General features: G+C 41.2%; 1 protein-coding gene across 3 annotated transcripts in view; it reads right to left on the minus strand.

Annotated features, from left to right (window-relative positions):
- The window catches only part of osbpl10b (oxysterol binding protein-like 10b), a 172,082-nt gene that overhangs the window by 62,628 nt on the left and 92,647 nt on the right, over positions 1-16,807 (minus strand). For all 3 annotated transcript variants that reach the window (XR_011889749.1, XM_072283533.1, XM_072283534.1), the window contains one exon: positions 10,113-10,270. Coding sequence is in view for 2 of the 3 variants with exons in the window: in XM_072283533.1 (XP_072139634.1) it covers positions 10,113-10,270 (158 nt within the window). In the remaining variant the exon portion in view is untranslated. The remainder of the gene's footprint in view (positions 1-10,112; positions 10,271-16,807) is intronic.

Below are 16,807 nucleotides of genomic sequence, written 5' to 3' on the forward strand. Positions count from 1 at the left end.
CTATAATTTTTAATCTCTTTGCTACCATAACTCTAAGCATTATCTGCAGGCATCGATAAAGCTCTTAACAGAATGAGCAGTTGAAAAGGTGTTCTTCATCTGAGATCCTTGGCAAATATATTCTTGAAACACTTCAGCTACCACTTATTCAAACCTTTTCCATGGAGGAAAGTGAAATAAATAAGATGAACTGCTCTCTCATATCTATCATAGATTTGAGAACATAGACTAGGACAACACAAAAAACAGGTCCTTCGGCCCACAATGTTGTGTCAAACCCATTAAATTAGTAATCAAATGGTCAACTAATCTCTTCTGCCTTCACAAAATCCAGATCCTTCCATTTACCTCACAATCATATGCCTACCTAACCATCTCTTAAAAATCCCTAATGTATCTGCCTCTACCACCACTCCAGTCACTGATTTCCAGGCACCCAGCACTCCGTACAAAAAATTGCCCTCACAGCTCTTTTGAAATTACCCTCTTTCACCTGAAATGCATGCCTCTGGTACAAGACATTTCTCCTCTGAGAACAAGATACTATCTGTCTACTCTATCTACGCCTCTCATAACCTTATAAATCTGCCCTCAGCCTTCGCCTCTCCAGAGAAAAACAACCGAAGTTTGTTCAACCTCTTGTTATCACACATACCCTCTAAGCCACGCAGAATCCTGTTTAACTTCTTCTGCACCCTCTCTGACGTCTCAACTTCCTTCCTATAACAGGGTGACCAGAACTATATGCAATACTGCAGATGTGGCCTAACTAGAGTTAGGGTCTTGCCTGTAACAGTGTACTGTCTCTTTACATTTAACCTACCAAGATGCAACAATTCACGTAAGTTCTAAATGTTCTAAGTAAAATATCCCCAGAACAACTCATGTGGAAATCCTGCCAGTACAACTTTCTGAAGGCAAGCTTTGGAAGAAAATTCAGAGCACGTTGGATCAAATTCACAATTTTTAAGTCTTTGTTTATGATCTAAGCAAACCACATGTAGGCCTCCACTGCAAATATGCATTTTGACAAATGGAAATCAATTCACCTTGCTTAGCAAAGTTGTAGACAGTTCAGTTTTCCAGGGTGAAGTCCCAAGACATGAGAACACACTGATATAAACTCTAATTAAGTTTTACCAAATTTTAAGTGTTGCAAAGAAATTGTGGCTATTTCCCTCATGGGGAGGAATATATTTAGAAAGCATTGCCCTTGTATGGCCTGTTTTATAATCACTTGGAACAAAATGAGATACTTAGCTGCTTTCTGCTATGACTTGGAAAAAGATTTGAAAATAAAGGGAATACATGTAATTGAAGGCTGCAGGATCTCAATAATGGTTTAGTTCTCACCACGAGTACAAAACTAAATTCAAATAGTTTAGGAGTAGAAGCCCACACTTACTATATCAGAAACAGCTTCTTTCCCTCAATTTTCAGATTTCTGAACAGTCAATGAATCCATGAACTCTACCTCGTCATTCCTTGAAATGTTGCACTATCATTTTGTAACTTAGTAATTTTTCTTTGCACTGTACTGCTGCTGCTAAACGACAAATTTCACATCATACAAATCAGTGATAATAAACTAGATTCCGAACTAGATTCCGCTCAGCCCCCAAGATCCCTCTGATCCTCCATACTGCCAAGAGCCTTGCCATTAATGCTATATTCTGCCATCATATTTGACCTAACAAAATGAACCACCTCACACTTATCTGGGTTGAACTCCATCTGCCACTTCTCAGCCCAGTTTTGGATCCTATCAATGTCGCATTGTAACTTCTGACAGCCCTCTACACTATCCACAACACCTCAAACATTTGTGTCATCAGCAAATTTACTAACTCATCCCTCCACTTCCTCATCCAGGTCATTTATAAAAACACAAAGAGTAGGGGTCGCAGAACAGATCCCTGAGGCACACCACTGGTCACCGGCCTCCGTGCAGAATATGACCTGTCTATAACCACTCTTTGCCTTCTGTGGGCAAGCCAGTTCTGAATCCACAAAGCAAGGTCCCCTTGGATCCCATGCCTCATTACTTTCTCAATAAGTCTTGCATGGGGTACCTTATTAAATGCCTTGCTAAAATCCATATACACTACACCTACGGCTCTACCTTCATAAATGTGTTTAGTCACATCCTCAAAAATTTCAATCAGGCTCATCGTGCATGACCTGCCTTTGACAAAGCCATGCTGACTATTCCGAATCATATTATGCCTCTCCAGAAGTTCAGGATCTTCTCCATCAACTTACCGACCACTGATCTAAGACTCATTGGTCTATAATATCCTGGGCTATCCCTACTCCCTTTCTAGAATAAGAGAACAACATCCGCAACCCTCCAATCCTCCGGAACCTTTCCCGTCCTCTTTGATAATGCAAGCATCATTGCCAGAGGCTCAGCAATCTCTTCCCTTGCTTCCCACATTAGCCTGGGGTACATCCCATCTGGTCCCGGTGACTTATCCAACTTGAAGCTTTCCAAAAGCTCTAGCACATCCTCTTCCTTAATATCTACATTCTCAAGCCTTTCAGTCCACTGCAAGTCATCCCTACAACTGCCAAGATCTTCTTCCGCAATGAATACTGAAGCAAAGTATTCATTAAGTACCTCCACTATTTCCTCCGGTTCCATACACACTTTTCCATTGTCACACTTGATTGGTCCTATTCTCTCACATCTTATCCTCTTGCTCTTCACATACTTGTAGAATGCCTTGGAATTTTCCTTAATCCTGTACGCCAATGCCTTCTCATGTCCCCTTCTGGCTTTCCTAATTTCATTCTTAAGCTCCTTCCTGCTAGCCTTATAATCTTCTAGATTCCTTTCATTACCTAGTTTTTTGAATGTCTCGTAAGCTCTTCTTTTCTTCTTGACTAGATTTACAACAGCCTTTGTACACCACTGATCTTGTACCCTACCATTCTTTCCATGTCTCATTGGAATGTACCTACTCAGAATCCCACGCAAATATCTCCTGAAAATTTGCCACATTTCTTCTATACGTTTCCCTGAGAACATCTGTTTCCAATTTATGCTTCCAAGTTCCTGCTTGATAGCCTCATATTTCCCCTTACTCCAAATAAAAGTTTCCCTAACTTGTCTGTTCCTATCCCTCTCCAATGCTATGGTAAAGGAGATAGAATTGTGATCACTATCTCCAAAATGCTCTCCCACTGAGAGATCTGACACCTGACCAGGTTCATTTCCCGATACCAAATCAAGTACAGCCTCTCCTCTTGTAGGCTTATCTACATATTGTGTCAAGAAACCTTCCTGAACACACCTAACAAACTCTACCCCATCTAACCCCCTCAATCTAGGGAGATGCCAATCAATATTTGGGGAATTAAAATCTCCCACCACAACAACCCTGATATTATTACTCCTTTCCAGAATCTGTCTCCCTATCTGCTCCTCGACACCCCTGTTATTATTGGGTGGTCTATAAAAAAACACCCAGTAGTTATTGACCCCTTCCTATTCCTAACTTCCCCCCCACAGAGACTCCGTAGACAACCCCTCCATGACTTCCTCCTTTTCTGCAGCCGTGACACTATCTCTGATCAATAGTGCCACGCCCCCACCTCTTTTGCCTCCCTCCCTAACCTTTCTGAAACATCTAAAGCCTGGCACTTACGTAGTCATTCCTGCCCCTGCACCATCCACGTCTCTGTAATGGCCACAACATCATAGCACCAAGTGCTGATCCACGGTCTAAGCTCATCTGCTTGATTCATGATACTCCTCACATTAAAATAGACACATCTCAAACCACTGGACTGAGCGCATCCCTTCTCTATCGCCTGCCTATCCTCCCTCTTGCACTGCCTCCAAGCTTTCTCTGTTTGTGAGCCAACCTCCCTTTCCTCCGTCACTTCAGTTCGGTTCCCACCCCCCAGCAATTCTAGTTTAAACTCTCCCTAATAGCTTTAGCAAACCTTCCCGCCAGGATATTGGTCCCCCTTGGGATTCAAGCACAACCTGTCCTTTTTGTGCAGGTCCACCTGCCCCAGAAGAGGTCCCAATGATCCAGAAATCCGAATCCCTGCCCCCGCTCCAATCCCTCAGCCATGAATTTATCCTCCACCTCATTCTATTCCTATACTCACTGTCACGTGGCACAGGCAGTAATCCTGAGATTACTACCTTTGAGGTCCTGCTTCTCAACTTCTTTCCCAACTCCCTGTAGTCTGTTTTTAGGACCTCCTCTCTTTTCCTACCTATGTCATTGGTACCAATATGTACCACGACCTCTGGCTGTTCTTCTTCCCACTTCAACGTATCATGGACTCGACCAAAAACATCCCAGACCCTGGCACCTGGGAGGCAAACTACCATCCGTGTTTCTTTCCTGTGTCCACAGAATCACCGATCTGACCCCTAACGATACAGTCCCCTATCACTGCTGCCATCCTCCTCCTTTCTCTACCCTTCTGAGCCACAGAGCCAGACTCTGTGCCAGAGGCACGACCACTGTTGCTTCCCCCAGGTAGGCCGTTCCCCCCAACAGTACTCAAGCAGGAATACTTATTGTTAAGGGGGACAGCCTCTGGGGTACTCTCTAGTACCTGTTTCTTGCCCTTCCCTCTCCTGACTGTTACCCACTTCTCTGTCTCCTGTGGTCCCGGGGTGACTACCTGCCTACAGCTCTTCTCTATCACCTCCTCACTCTCCCTGACCAGACGAAGGTCATCGGGCTGCAGCTCCAGTTCCCCAACGCGGTCCCTAAGGAGCTGCAGCTCGACGCACCTGGTGCAGATGTGGTCATCCGGGAGTCTCCAGGACCTCCCACATCTGACACCAAGCACAGAAAACCGGCCTCACACACGTATTCTCTGTCTTTATTTTAAACAGATAACCTACCTGGCCTCGACCCCTTATCGCCTAAGCCCCATTAAGCCAAAGCCTTCCTACTCTGTCTCCCACTACTCTGTCACCTGCTTCTCCGATGCCCAGTCTGTAAATCTGTCCTTCCTTTTAAACTCTCCCCACTGTTCTCACTGGCCGAGCTCCACACTCTTGGGCAGTCATGCTCCGTTCAAACCGCTGAAGAAATAAAAGTCACCTTTTCAACTGTGCTCGCTTTTAAACTCCTCCCACTGTTCTCACTGGCCGACCTCCACGCGCTTGTTCAAACCACTGAAGAAATAACCTCCAGCATTTTGTGTGTGTTGCTCAGATTTCCAGCATCTGCAGATTTTCTTGTTTGTGATTAATGAGAGGAAGCCACATGGCTTTATCAAGGAGAGAACCTGCTTCAGCAATTTGATTGATTTATTTGAAAAGGTAACATATCCCTCTTAATCTATCCAAAAGTCTTCTAAATGCTGTATACTGTAACTGGACTTACTTCCACCATTTTGGGTTTTTTTTGCCTCTAGTATATGCACCTGTGCACATGATAATGAACTCAATTTTGACTTGACTTCCTCAGAACCTCTTTCCATATACACATGACCATTGTGAAAAACGTGCCCCTCAGATCCCCTTTAAAACTTTCCCTTCTCAGAATCAGAATCAGGTTTATTACCACTGACATATGTTGTGAAGTTTGTTGTTTTGCAGCAGCAGTACAGTGCAATACAAAAGTGAATAGAGGGTAGAATAAATAAATATTGGAAAAGGGGAGCAAAATAGTGAGGTAGTGTTCACGGACCATTCATACATCAGACACCTTAAACCCATACCCACTAGTTTGAGACTTTCTTGCCCTGGGAAAAAGACTGCGACCATCCATCTCTTCTTCCCTGCTCAAGATTTTTTCCAATCTCTATAAAGTTACCTTTTAGCCTCTGCCAATGCAGGGAAAGCAATCACAGCCTATACAGTATCTCCTTATAATTCAAACCCTCCAGTCCTGGCAACATACTCATGAATCTTTTCCGCATCCTCTTTAGTTCAGTCATATGCTTCCTATAATATGGCAACCAGAAATGCACCTCATATTCCAAGTGCCATCTCATCAATATCTTGTAGAGCTGTAACATGACACAATACCCCTTGTACTCAGCGTCCCATCCAATAAAGGCAAGCATGCCATACGCTTTCTTCACCATCTAACCTGTGTCACAACTTACAGTGAATTCTGCACTTGTACTCTAGTAGCTTTACACTACTTCCTAGGGCCCTGGCATTCACTGTAGGTCCTGCCCCGGTTAAAATTCCGAAAGTGAATCACTGTGCAATTATCTGTATTAAATACCATCTGCCATTGTATATGCAGCAACGGTTCCCAACCTTTTTATACCATGGATCCCTATCATTAACTGAGGGCTCTGTGGATCTCAGGTTGGAACTTCTGATATGGAGGCTTAAATTGCTTCATTTGCTAAAATTCCAGATGTAATTAATGTAATTGAATACTGTGCAATCACCACAATTCTAATCTTATGATGAAAATGGGTCTTTTAGCAAAAGACTGAAGAAAAGTTAATCTCTTTTCTAAACTGAGGAACTCATGCAGAAAAATCCTGGAGCTTTACACTCAGACATAACATCAACTATTGGAGTGTTTCATCATGATCTTGAGGCCTCCTTGACATTACATACAGTCAAATGCTGTTTTCATGGGGAAAGCAGTCTCTGGAATTCAGTTCTTCAGTCCATGTTTAAACTACAGGCTGTGATGAGGTCTGGATTTGGTGATCTTTTCAAAATACAAATTGAATTGTATAAATGAATACCACTTAAATAGCATTATCAGCAACTTCATCAGTTTGTTGAATATTGAGGAATAATTTTGTATTCCTCTATCAGTTCCCCTCTTCAGCTTCCTCCATTGCAATGAAAAGAAATGCCACCTATCCAGTTATTCCTCCTAACTGCTAACAGAAAGACGCAATCAGGACAATATCCTGGTGAATCTCCTCTTTTCCCGCTAGCCAACATCCCTCCCCCATCACAAAAATGAAACCTAATTTTTCCTACAGCCAATACAGTATTCTAGCTAGAGCCAAACCAATGTTTCATAAAGCTGTACCATAATCTCCCTGCTTTTATATTCTGCGCCCCAGCTAATGAAGGAAAGTATCCTTAAACGTTGTTCACCATCTTATCTAATTGTGCTGCCACCTTCAGGGTTCCTTGGATTTGTTCACCAAGTCCCTCTATTCAATATTCCCTTGGGTGCTCCCATTCATTGTGCAAATAGCATCACATCAGATGAATTAGGATTAAATTCCATCTGCCACTGCACTGCTGATCTTACCAACTGATCAATATCATCCAGAAGCCTATGAATATCCTCCTCACTGTCAACACTACCAATTTTCACATAATCTGCAAATTTACTAATCATATTTCTCACATTCATATCTAAGTAGCTGATCTATAACATAAACAACATGCACCCCAACACTAGTCCCTGTGGTACACAAAAGTGACCTTCCACCATCACCTTCTGTCTCCTATTATCAAGCCAATTTTGGATGCAAATTATCAGCTTATCTTGGATCCTAATTTGGGCATGTCAAGTGCTCTCTCCAATAAATAATTTGGACTGCACGTCTTTGAAAAATTGATAGATCACCCACTAACAAAACCACACTATCTTTGATTAATCCCTGCCTTTCCAAGTGTAGATTCATCCTGTCCCTCAGATATTTTTCCAATAACTTCCCTATTACTGACATTGGACTTGCAGGCATATAATTACCTAGCTTATTCCTGTTGTCTATCTTAAATAAAGAACCTACATTTTCTGTCCTCCAGTCATGAGGTACATCATTTGTGACAAGCAGATTCAAAAATATTTCAAAATCCTAGAAATCTCATCCCTAACCTCTCAGAACAGCCTGGGATAGATTTCATCACAGCCTGTGGATGGAAACACCTTCTAATGATATAATATTCTAGAAATTCACTATCCCCACCCCCTCAAATTTTCCAACTGAAATATCCTTTTCCTTAATGAATATAGATGAGAAGTATTCATTTAAGAATTTACTTACATCCTTTGACTCCATGACGTAGATGCAATCTTAAATGAATAATTTAAGTTTGTCATTTTGGGTTTTTTTCCTGCTTATATTCTTGCTCTTAATACCTATAAAATGCTTTGCGATTTTTTCATAATCTTGCTCTTGTAGTATTTCATGCCCTTTCCTTGATCGAATTGTTTTTTTTAAGTAGCCCTCTACGCATTCCAACTGAGCCTTCTCAGATTTCAGTTCTCTGCACCCGCCCTATGCTCCATTTGTTTTTCTTCATCCATCCACTCATGGTTCCTTGAGCTTCGGTTCAATACTTCCAGCTTTACAGGAATGTGTCATTCCTGATCTCATGATTTCACTTCTATATGATTTCCACCTGTCAAATGTTCACCTACCCACAAGTCATCATTCCCAGTCTATCTTTGCAAGGTGTCCCCCTGTGCTACAATCAGTTAATCAGCACATATCACTCAAAGAGTTGAAAAGCACGTGCATGTAACAAGAGCGTCTTGGACCTCCAGGTGGTCCACAGCAGGGGTAATTGATAAGTTCGTGGCCTAAGGTAGAAGGAGATGAGTTATACAGCTCTTGTTACATGCACGTACAGTTCAACTCTTTGAGTGAAAATGCAGAAAGTTTTAAGTTAATAACTCATCTCCTTCTACCTTAGCCCACTAACTTAACAGTCACCCCTGCTGTGGACCACTTTCTGGAGGTCCAAGATGCCGACTTCTACAAAGAAGGGATCCGTATGCTCCACGACTGCTGGACTAAGTGTGTAAATGTAGGAAAAATAAATGTGCTAGGTTTTCTAAAATTGACTCCTTCTACCCTAGGCCACGAACTTATCAATCACCCCTCGTATATCAGCAGCAAAATTGATGTGTATTTTTTATTCCGAAGATCCATATACATGATATAATTTGAAGAGCCTTCTAGGAAATCCTTCTCTCATTACTGCAGTGATGAAATCCTTAATCAACACTGCAAGCCATCTCCTCTTTTGCATTCATCTCTATCAGATCACACCTATCTCCTCTTCACAGCTGAAGAGTCTATACTTCTGTTACACACTTCTTTATTTCAATAATTCTTATGTGAATACCAATATAGTAAATCTGCTGGAACATATTGACTGGAAACACAAGTCTAAAGACAGTTAACAGTGCGATATTCCCTACAACAGGGAGAATAACTGCCATGAAGAACACCTCTATTCAGTCCTCCTGAATGATGCAGAGCTTCAAGTATAACTGATTGGGCTTTAGCCTCCTAATTGTTCCGCTAAAGTGCAAGGGTGAACATACTAGGCTAGGACACATTACATCTTGAGAAACGCACACAAATATTGGAGGAACACAGCAAGTCAGGCAGCATCTATGGAAAAGAGTACAGTCGATGACTTGGGCCGAGACCCTTCAGCAGGACTGGAGAAAAAAAAAGATGGGGAGCCAGAGTAAGAAGGTAGGGGGAGGAGGGAGAAACACAAGGTGATATGTGAAATCAGAAATTGGAGGGGTGAAGTAAAGAGTTGGGAAGTTGATTGGTGAAAGAGATACAGGGCTGGAGAAGGGAGAATCTAACAGAAGAGGACAGAAGGCCATGGAAGACAGAAAAGGGGGGAGGAACACCAGAGGGAGGCGTTGGGCAGGCAAGGAGATAAGGTGAGAGAGGAAAAAGGGGATGGGGAATGGTGAAGGGAAGGGGGGGGTGTGGGGGAACATTACCAGAAGATCAAGAAATCGATGTCCATGCAATCAGGTTGGAGGCTACCCAGACAGAATACATGGTGCTGTTCCTCCATCCTCAGTGTGGCCTCATTGTAACAGTAGAGGAGACCATGGATAGACATATTGGAATGGGAATGGGAAGGGCAATTAAAATCGGTGGCCCCTGGGAGATACTGCTTTTTCTGGAGGACGGAGCACAGGTTCTTGGCAAAGCAGTCTCCCAATCTACGTGGGGTCTCACCAATATACAGAGTCGGAGCGATGTAGATTGGTAGGTCGAAGGACCTGTTCCTCTCTTGCAAGCATAACTCTAAGCATTCAGCAATGTAATTGATCTTAAATTAAAAAATAAAGAACCTGGTTTAAATTCAAACTACAGAGTACCGAAACCCTTTCTTTAAATTCTTACATTAAAAAAAGAATCCTCATTCTGCTTACCTCAGAGGACTGCTGGAGTGCTTGGTTGACCTGATTAGGTGTTCCAGACCACACAATGTTTACGTTTGTTGAAGGCAAAGAAGGTGAAGAGCACACGTTTCCATTCTTCAGTTGCTCAGCTGAACGTGACCTTGGTCCTTGCCATCCTGATATACTATCTGGAGTAAACCAGCAGTAGAATATTACTAACTCCACATTCTGCATCATCTACATTAAAAGGAGCACCTCAATAATCAAAATTTATGTAAGAATCTTTAAGGCATGACAACTAATAAGCTGCATATATTATTTTGAATGCTATTCTACAGCATTACCAGAAACATTTTAAGTTCTAGCTTTAACAGTCATTGTCTTAGATGGATATCAACATGACCTTGTAATGCAAGAATTAGAACATGGCTTTGAAAGTCCTGTCAAGAGCACAGAAAAAGTAATTCATGTGACATGTCAAGTATCCTGATGGGGAAAATGAATAATTGCTGACAGCATCCACATTTCAAAGCAAGACAAGGCAGAATAGTATGTCATGTATAGTCATGATTACCATTTCCCACAAAATTATCTTTAAAAAATTAGTAAAACTTTAATCTTGTATTGGACCACTGGACCTACAGCTGCTGATAAGGGACAAAAAAAAGTCTGCATTTGTGTATGATCAGTGAGTACATTTAGGTAGTTTATTTAACTCAATAAAGATTTATTTAGACAACAGTCAATCTAGATCTGTAATGCACCCACTGAAAGGGCAACTGAGCTATATTCCATAAGAACTTTCATAATGGAACAAAATTTGTATTGAAAACATTTACAAGGTAAAGGGAACCATAAAACATACAGTAGGAGCAGAATTAAGCCATTTGGCCCATCGAGTCCACCCTGCCATTCCATCCTGGCCTATTTATTACCCCTCTTAACCCCATTCTCATGCCTTCTCTGTATAACATTTAACACCCTGACTAATCAATAAATATCAATCTCTACTTTAAATATACCTATTTACTGCCCTCCACAACTGTTCGTTGCAATGAAATCCACAGAGTGAGCCTCTGGCTAAAGAAGGTCCTCCTCATCTCTGTTCTAAATGGACATCATCCATTCTGTGCTCTATGATCCTAGACTCACCCACTATAGGAAACATTCACTCCACATCCCCTTTATCTAGGCCTTTCAATATTCGATAGGTTTCGATGAGATACCCCTCATTCTTCTAAACTCCAGCATGTACAGGCCCAGAGCCATCAAATGCACCTCATACATTAACCCTTTTGTTCCTGGAACCATCTGCATGGACCTCCTCTGGACACTTTCCAAGGCCAGCACTTACTTTCTTATATAAGGGGCCCAACTGCTCACAATACTCCAAGTGTGATCTCACCAATGCCATATCAAGCCTTAGCATTACATCCTTGCTCTTATATTTTCATCCTCTTGAAATAAATGCTAGCATTGCAACTGCCTTCCTTACCACCCATTCAACTTGCAAGTTAACCTGTAGGGAATCCTGCTTAAGGATTCCGAGTCCCTTTGTACTTCAGATTATTGAAATTTCTCCCCGTTTAGAAAATAGTCTACACCTTTTTTATTTCTACCAAAGTGCATGACCATACATTTCCCTACACTATGTTCCATCTGCCACTTCTTTGCCCATTCTCCCAATCTAAGTCCCTCTGCAGATTCCCTGCTCCTACAACACTACCTGCCCCTCCACCTATCTTCATATTGTCCACAAACCAAGCCATAAAGCCTTCAATTCCGTCATCCAAAACCGTGACTAACCAGATAGATTTTTTCCAAGAATTATCCAGACATAATAGATCAAATGACTCTATGATCCTGTGAATTCCTACATTAAACAATTTTTTTAAGAATTTGAAATTATGTAACTTTGCTATATGGGTCATAATCAACAGGGAATTTATAAAAGATACTTAGGAACCATTAAAAACTGGCTCTTCATCTGAAGATATAGCTTGGAAAAGGCACACTATTAATAATTTGATCCAGTTTTCAAGATTAAAATAGGTTTACTGAATTGATACTAGATCTCATTTGTGCTTTTTATCCCTCCAGATTACAAACTTTTCCCATATTCTGTGACCTTAATCATATTTCACAGATAATGCTATGTTGTTCACTCTATAAAAAGATATCCCTATTACCATCTCTCCCAAATTAGTCCTTCACACCATAAACTCTTAAACTTGTTTGCCCATGTGAAATCTTTACTTTCATTGTCCACATAACATATTGTACCACAAGGTCCACTATATATCACTTATAACCATATAACTATATAACAATTACAGCACGGAAACAGGTCATCTCGGCCCTTCTAGTCCGTGCCAAACTCTTACCCTATCCTATTCCCACCAACCTGCACTCAGCCCATAACCCTCCATTCCTTTCCTGTCCATATATCTATCCAATTTAACTTTAAATGACAACATAGAACCTGCTTCAACCACTTCTGCTGGAAGCTCATTCCACACAGCTACCACTCTCTGATTAAAGAAGTTCCCCCTCATGTTACCCCTAAACTTTTGTCCTCTAATTCTCAACCCATGCCCTCTTGTTTCAATCTTCCCCACTCTCAATGGAAAAAGTCTAACCACGTCAACTCTATCAATCCCCCTCATAATTTTAAACACCTCTATCAAGTCCCCCCTCAACCTTCTACGCTCCAAAGAATAAAGACCCAACTTGTTCAACCTTTCTCTGTAACTTAGGAGATGAAACCCAGGCAACATCTTAGTAAACCTCCTCTGTACTCTCTCAATTTTATTGACATCTTTCCTATAATTCAGTGACCAGAACTGTACACAATACTCCAGATTTGGCCTTACCAATGCCTTATACAAATTCAACATTACATCCCAACTCCTATACACAATGCTCTGATTAATGAAGGCCAGCAAACCAAAAGTTTTCTTCACCACCCTATCCACATGAGATTCAATCTTCAGGGAACTATACCCCATTATTCTTAGATCCCTCTGTTCTAAGGCATTCTTTAATGCCCTACCATTTACCATGCATGTCCTATTTTGATTAGTTCTACCATTTTTCAGCATTAAACTCCATCTGCCATCTTTCAGCCCACTCTTCTAACTGTCCTAAATCTCTCTGCAAGTTTTGAAGACCTACCTCATCATCCACAACTCCACCTATCTTAGTATCATCTGCATGCTTACTAATCCAACTTACCACCCCATCATCCTGATCATTAATATATATCACAAACAACATTGGACCCAGTACAGATCCCTGAGGCACACCGCTACACACCGTCCTCCAACCTGACACACAGTTATCCACCACTACCCTCTGGCGGCTCCCATCTAGCCACTGCTGAATCCATTTTACTACTTCCATATTAATGCCTAACGATTGAACCTTCCTAACTAACCTTCCGTGTGGAACCTTGTCAAAGGCCTTACTGAAGTCCATATAGACAACATCCACCGTTTTACCCTCGTCAACTTTCTTAGTAACCTCATCAAAAAATTCAATAAGATTTGTCAAACATGACCTTACTTAAATCTTAGTTGCCCTTTTTTATGCTTCCTAATAGTAAAATAAAATTAACAAAGAACTAGCACAATTAAAGTAAGAAGATAGTTAAAATAATACTGGAGGTGATCAGAGATAAAAACAAATTTTCACTGAGGCACAAGTCTAAAGAAGGATACTGAATGAGTAAGGGAAGGAAATGTGTAGTGCAGGGCTCTGGCACTGAATGAGGATCTCAACCTGGATTGTCAACCTTCCCTTTGCATCCATAGATGCTGCCTGTCCCACTGAGTTCTTATTCTCACAGCAGTCTGTTTTCTGTTATTGACTAAGTAATATGCATTTACTTGTACGGAAAATAAAATTAATCTAGGAGTGGAATAAAAGCTACTAGAAAAATTCATAATAGATTGAAAAGAAGAGCTAGCAGCAACTTAATAAATCATCCAATCTACCAGGCTAGAATCAGATTGCTAAGGGAAGCTAAAGAGTGAATATGAAGACACGAGGAAAGTAAATATAAAAGCAGCTCTATGTCATCATCAAACGAAGTGGCAGAAAACTTGAAGGCAACAAAAAAAAAGGAATAAACTTTAAACCCATAAACCATTCAGTGTAAACTCAATAAAGCTAAAACTATCTAGAGACCACTGTCAAAGATAAAATTACATGGACAGAACAAACAGTCAAGATAGTTTTAGGTAAACTGTATTTTTCTTAACTGGTTTAGTTAAATGCACTGATATGGGCAATGGAGGACTTTCAAAAGGCATTTGCTAAGTATCTCATAACAAATTTGAGAAGAGAATCATATGGTATTCAGGAGAAATGACAAATACTCAGACCCAAAATTAACTGAATATAGTCATTGAATAATGATGAATGTTTTACTGACAGGAGGGAAAATCTTTCAGTGATTCAGGTCATGGCACTCCTTGTTTGATATACATGATACAGATTTGGATAAGGAATGAGAGCATAAAATTATGTATGATATAAAAATGTCAAAACTGTCAGTGGATAGTAGCTAAGTTCAAGAGGATATAAACACTGAAGAAACAGCCAGACATAACAAGCATGATTTAATGTTGATATTAATTTTGAAGTTAGTAACTGGGAGAAACATACAGAGAAACAATCTTCATTATAGATTTCTGAGTCAAAGGGATAAAAGAGACACCCGAGATGTATGAATGCAAATCTTTTAAGGAAGCAGGCCATATTAATAATGAAGCTCAGCTCTTAGCTTTGGAAATAAAGGCACAAAAATATCCTGTTAAATCTTAAGTTACATCAAAGATGACGTACTATGTCCAATTCGGGTGTCTGTACTTAGGAAAATGGCAGAGAGAGTAAATTGGAGATTGACTAAAATTTGTCAGGATAAAGGAATTTGGTTGTGTTAAGATTGCAGAAGCAGAGATTATTCTTGGAGCAGAGAAAATTAAAAGATCAAAGCAGCATACAAAATTATTTTCCTGCATTAACACAGTTGGTGCTTAGAGATTAAAGATTTACTATAACCAGCAAAAGGATGGAAGGAAAGGGGGATGAACTTCTCTACACTTTTGGGATAATATCCAGAAACACTGGAAAAACTGGTGAAACATATTCCATAGTATGAGTCAAAAGGTTAACTGAGGAAGATGGTTGTGATGGTTGGAGGACAATCATCTCATCCTCAGAACATCACTGCAAGAGTTTCTCAGGGAAGTGTCCAAGGACCAACAACCTTCAGCTACTTCATCAATGGCCTTCCTTCCGTCACAAAGTCAGAAGTGGGGATGTTCGCAGATGACTGCACAATGTTCTGCACCATTCGTGACTCCTCAGATAGTGAAGCAGTTCATACCCAAATACAGCGGGACCTGGACAATATCCAGGCTTGGGCTGACAAATGACAAGTAACACTCAAGCCATGGAAGCGCCAGGCAATGAACATCTCCAACAAGAGAGGCTCTAACCACAGTCCCTTAGCATTCAGTGGTATCAGCATCACTGAATCCCCTACTATCAACATCCTGGGGGGTTACCATTGACAGGAAACTGAACCAGCCTAGCCATATAAGCACTGTGGCTACCAGAGCAGGTCAAAGGCTAGGAATCCTGTGGCATTTAACTCATCTCCTGACTACCCAAAGCCTGTCCACCATCTACAAGGCTCAGGTCAGGAGTGTAATGGAATACTCACCTACAGCTCCACCAACACTCAAGAAGCTTGACACCATCCAGCAGAAGGCAGCCCACTTGATTGGTACCCCTACTACAAGCATCCTCCACCATCGATAAACAGTTGCAGCAGTGTGTACTATCTACAAGATGCACTGCAACAACACACCAAAGTTTCTAAGGCAGCACCCTCCAGACCCACGACCACTACCATCTAGAAGGACGAGAACAGCAGATACCTGGGAACACCACCACTTGGAATCCCCCTCCAAGTCACTCACCATCCTGACTTTGAAACATATCGCTGTTTCTTCATTGTCATTGGGTCAAAATCATGGAATTTCCTCCCTAACAGCATTGTGGGTGTACCTACACCTCAGGTTCTGCAGCGGTTCAAGAAGACAGCTCACCACCACCTTCTTAAGGGCAACTAGGGATGGGCAGTAAATGCTGGCTTAGCTGCCCACAGCAAATTGTCTCCATTTTATATTTGTACCTTGACAACATGCAAGTCATGATATCATACAATAGTCGATAATAAAACCCAGCTCTATGAAGACCTCTGCCTAAAAAGGGTACATTACTGTGATGCCTCATCAACATTTCAAAGAAACTTCCTCCAAAGTTACACTAATGGGAAATATTTATCCTGTGGTAATGACAGTCATTCCAACATCAGCTGGTGAGCAGCACCATGCACATGACACGTGTATTTGCACACACAGAGGCCAAGCTGAGTTCTTCAGCTGAGAGAATGGGCCCCATGCTCAACATCTGCAGGACCAAGCTGCACTGCTGCAGCATTCTGCTTTCCAACCAGAAAAACTTAATGTCCAGATCCTGGAAAGATGGACCATTTCTCATATCTCTGTTGGTATCTCTTAACAGAAGCAAACACTGATGTGAAATTTATCATGACTTACATTATGCCATCCATGCCAACATCACGCAAACTTGGAGATGCTGCATTTAATTCCCTCGTCTAAATCATTGATATATATTGTAAACAACTGGGG

Source organism: Mobula birostris, chromosome 19 (assembly GCF_030028105.1).
Source record: "Mobula birostris isolate sMobBir1 chromosome 19, sMobBir1.hap1, whole genome shotgun sequence".
Taxonomy (NCBI): Eukaryota; Metazoa; Chordata; class Chondrichthyes; order Myliobatiformes; family Myliobatidae; genus Mobula; species Mobula birostris.